Raw genomic sequence first — 4,160 nt, forward strand, 5'->3', positions numbered from 1 at the left:
CATAAGACAGATTCCGCCAGTGAAAGAATGTTGTCTTGTCTAGGTGGGGAAACAGATTCCTGGTGCTTCCTATTCCCCTATCTCCCCAGAATCCTCTTCATTCTTAAACATTTTTGAATCCACACATTTCAGTTATGTCTAGTTCCTGCAGCCCAGTGTGGTCCCTTCTCAATTCCAGCACAGATGTTAACCTATTACTCCTAGTGTCAGGAGATATTTAATGTATTCCAGGGGTCAACGATCTCCTTTTTCTGTAAGGAGCCAGACAGTAAATATTTTTGGTTTTGAGAGCTATATAATCTCTGTCATGACCATTGAACTCTGCCACTGCTGCTTGAAAGCAGCCATAGACAAGATGTAAATGAACTGAGTAAGGCTGCATTCCAATAAGACTTCATTTGTGAACACTGAAATTTGAGTTTCATATTATTTTCATCAGTCAAAAGTATTGTCCTTCTTTTGATTTTTTTAATCATCCAAAAACGTGAAAAAGCAGGAAGTTCCCTGGTTGCCTAGTGGTTAGGATTCTGGGCTTTCACTGCTGTGGCCCGGATTCAATCCCTGGTCAGAGAACTGAGATCCTGCAAGCCATGCAATGCAGCCAAAAAATTTAAAAACCCATTCTCAGTTCATGGGCCATAACAAACACAGGCTGTGGGCCGATATGGCCCATGGCCAAGGTTTACTGACTCCTGAGGCATTCAAAATACTTTGGGCTACATTAATGTTGAATAAATAACTTTCACCCAAGAACAACAGAATGGTACAGTTGCCTTTTTTTAAATACTAATTAGGTTTAACAGTACTAGAAACCTTTAGTTAGATAAACTCAACACAACTATAGCAAAGTCAGTCTAAGGATCCTACAGGTGGAAGGGTTTTCAAAATCACAAGAAATGGTTGTCCATACTATCTAAACTCACCAAACATAATATAGTACTGGGATTTTCCATTCAGGTTCTTCTGATCCACGTCTGCAGGGAAGAGCTTAATGTAGCCCCCTCCACAGTCCATCTTCTGCTCATGTTTCACGGTGTACTGAATGATCAGAGTCTTCCCTTTATTGCTAAATGGTTTGAACCGTGCAGAGATGGCGTAGAATCGGCTATCTTGAGTGGTCTGCAGACCTTTAAATAAAAAGTACTCATGAAAGATTAGGAATGACACTGCTCAGCAATGCAGGGAATTAAATGGTTGTCCTCCCCCACCCCTGATAATAAACCTTCCAACCATTTATGTTGATCCTGCACCTACAGCATATTTGTACAATGATATACAATGGCCATATCACTAACAGGCTCTCTGCTGCCACAGAACTTCTATTTCACATACTCATGTACATGTTTTTGTACTTAATATACCAGTTAGGTCTTAAGTTATAAAAACACTCTATTTGTCAGCTCTAACTGACAAATATGCAATCTAATTATAGATAAAAGATTAATTTTGCTTCCCTTCATTTTCCAAGGAGTGGGAAAGTACAAGGAAGCTTTGTAACAACTGGATTAAAAAATGGAACATTCTACTTCTTTTCCTTAATTCTCATCTTAAAACAGCTACTTAAGAGACACAACGGCTGATGGAGGACAGAGTGCTGATCTGGGGGGAAAAAAAGTGCTTCACTGCACTGGATGAGCTGGTCCTTGGGTGTCATCTGTGTGGTGGCTCTTTTTATGAAGATACCATCCTTTTATCATCTGAATCTTCTCGTACTTTATAAGTTTAGCCGTTCACTTCAAGACCAAAACCCCCTTTTCAGTAGCCAAAAGGCTCTGTACCAATTCCTTATCTTATACTGGAGTATAAGACAAACCTGACAACAAGGAGCTATTGTATAGCACAGGGAACTCTACTCAATATTTTGTAATAAGCTATAAAAGGAAAGAATCTGAAATATATATATAACTGAATCACTGTACTGTACACCTAAGACTAACATGATATTATAAATCAACTATACTTAAATTAAAAAAAAAGACAAACCTGAAAACAGAGCCAGTCTTCTTATAACCTACCCTTCCTTGCAACATACTCCAGCCTCCATAACTGCCTATGCTGAGAGCCATCATTAATGAACCTGGCATTTTGTGTCAGTATGTCTAAGACTGAACTCACGGTTGACTCCCCACTCCCAAATCTCCCTCTCTCTCTCTCTCCTAAATTCTTCCCCAACTCTTCCCTTTCTCAGGTGATCTGCAGCCCCTTTCCCTACCATCCAGGCAATTCCTAAGGCCATCTGACCCACCACCTCCCTCTGTGTCTCACCACACTCCTCAGCCACTACCATCACCTCTCCCCCATCTCTGTCTGGTTAAATTCTATTGATCTTTCCATCCATGGCTTCTGTGTTATGGTCCTGGGAGACCACAATGAAAGGGGTCAAATTAACCGGTATCCTCAGTGCCTTGCCCGTGTCTGCTCTCAGTAGACCAGTGCTGGAATGAATGAAACGCACAGAGTCTCAGGATTCCAGGTTGGAGGAAGGAAAATCATTGTGGGAAAAAACCAAATGACAACCCCGCTCCCTGGACAAGCTTCACAGACCACCTTGTTATTTCACTCCATTTTTGCCATTCCAGCCTGACAGTTTGGAACAACATGTATCCACAAAACAATGAGGGCAACACTGGAGTAACTGGGACAAGATGGAAGTTGAGTGGAAGGTGGTGAAAAGGGAAATTTTTCATCTAAATCAGGGGTTGGCAAACATTTTTCTGTTAAGGCCAGGGAATAAATGCTTTACACTTTGGGAGCCATTCCTTCTCCGTCCTAATTACTCATTTCTGCCTTTGCAGCCTGAAAGCAGCCATAGACTGTACGCAAATGAAGGAGCATGGCTGTGTTCCACTAACACTTTATTTATGGACCCTGAGATTTCAGGCATTTCATTGAATTTTGTGTAATTTTTATGCATCACAAAATACTATTCCCCTTTCTATTTTTCTCCAACAATTAAAAAACGTAGAGACCACTCTCAGCTAACTGGTTGTATAAAAGACAGGCAATAGAGGAGCTGTAGTTTGCCTACCTTTGATCATTAGGAATGAGAAGCCAGAATAGAGGTTTGTCTTGGTACTTGGAGACTACTGACTTGTGTGTGTGGGGTAGGCCAGAAGGGAAGACTCTGGGGGTGGAGGTGGGGCCTGAAAACGTTCCTATCTTGACCTCGGTGTGCAGCTGTAAACATTCATCCTATTGAACCCCCAAAGATCCGAGTGCTTGACGGCATATAACTTACCCTGTTTTTCTTTTTAACGTGAAAATAAAAAGGAGAAGTACCTTCTAAACTTTCTCCTTCTGTAGGGCAAGACCCTCAGTACTCCAAACCCATTTGACCAGTGCTTGTAAAGAGGGGTTATCTTGGTCAAGAAAAGAGAGAGAAGACAAAAAGACCCTACCCATGCCTGTTTCCCGAACTGTGAAATGGGTGTTAGGGCTGTGCCACACCTACCTTGAAAGGTTGCTATGGGGGGTTTAAGATTCAGCTTGATTTTCTCACGATTCCTACACTAACCTTTGTCTTTCTCTTTATGACCATAAAATTTCCCGGACGAGAGTCTAAAATACCCAAATTGGGAGTCATTGGTGGACTGCACCCATCGGTTCCTCCAGCGCTCTGTTGGGGGGAAATAACACCGGTTAGGGCTGAAAACTGTTAATTTGGGTCGTGGGGAGAGTGATGGGGACGCTCGAGGCTTCGAAGCTTCGAGGTTTTGCCACTACCGATCCCTCGGCGACAGGCGGGACCAATGGCAACTCAGGCCATCCGTTGGGCACTGGGGTATGAGGGAGCTTAAGCTTCCGCCACGGGCGTAGCCCCTTCACCTCCATCTAGAAAGTCCTCCTGGAAGTAGACTGTGGCCAGCGCCACCCGCAGCACACAGACTGCCCAGAGCGGGACACGAGCGGCAGCCATGGACAGGGCGCGGCCACCTCTTCTCGTAACCGCCCCTTTGCGCCCAGGGGTCTCCGCGCCGCGCCGGGCCCTTCCCGGAACTACTCCCGTCACGGCTCGCGATTGTGACCCGAGACACCATTGGGCCTTGACGCGCGGTGCACGCCGAGCCCGCCTTCAAACTACCATTCCCATGACGCCTCGCGATAGTGACATGGAGCGCTATTGGTCGTTGGGGCGCGGGGTGCACCGGGAGGTGTAGTCT

General features: G+C 44.5%; 1 protein-coding gene across 1 annotated transcript in view; it reads right to left on the minus strand.

Moving 5' to 3' along the window:
* The window catches only part of CALR3 (calreticulin 3), a 31,199-nt gene extending 27,283 nt beyond the window's left edge, over positions 1-3,916 (minus strand). The window contains exons 1-3 of the mRNA XM_059062725.2: positions 3,826-3,916; positions 3,515-3,616; positions 924-1,127 (exon numbers count right to left, since the gene is read on the minus strand). Of these exons, the coding sequence (XP_058918708.1) occupies positions 924-1,127; positions 3,515-3,616; positions 3,826-3,916 (397 nt within the window). The remainder of the gene's footprint in view (positions 1-923; positions 1,128-3,514; positions 3,617-3,825) is intronic.
* Positions 3,917-4,160: the final 244 nt, after the last annotated feature.

Source organism: Kogia breviceps, chromosome 4 (assembly GCF_026419965.1).
Source record: "Kogia breviceps isolate mKogBre1 chromosome 4, mKogBre1 haplotype 1, whole genome shotgun sequence".
NCBI classification, from domain to species: Eukaryota; Metazoa; Chordata; class Mammalia; order Artiodactyla; family Physeteridae; genus Kogia; species Kogia breviceps.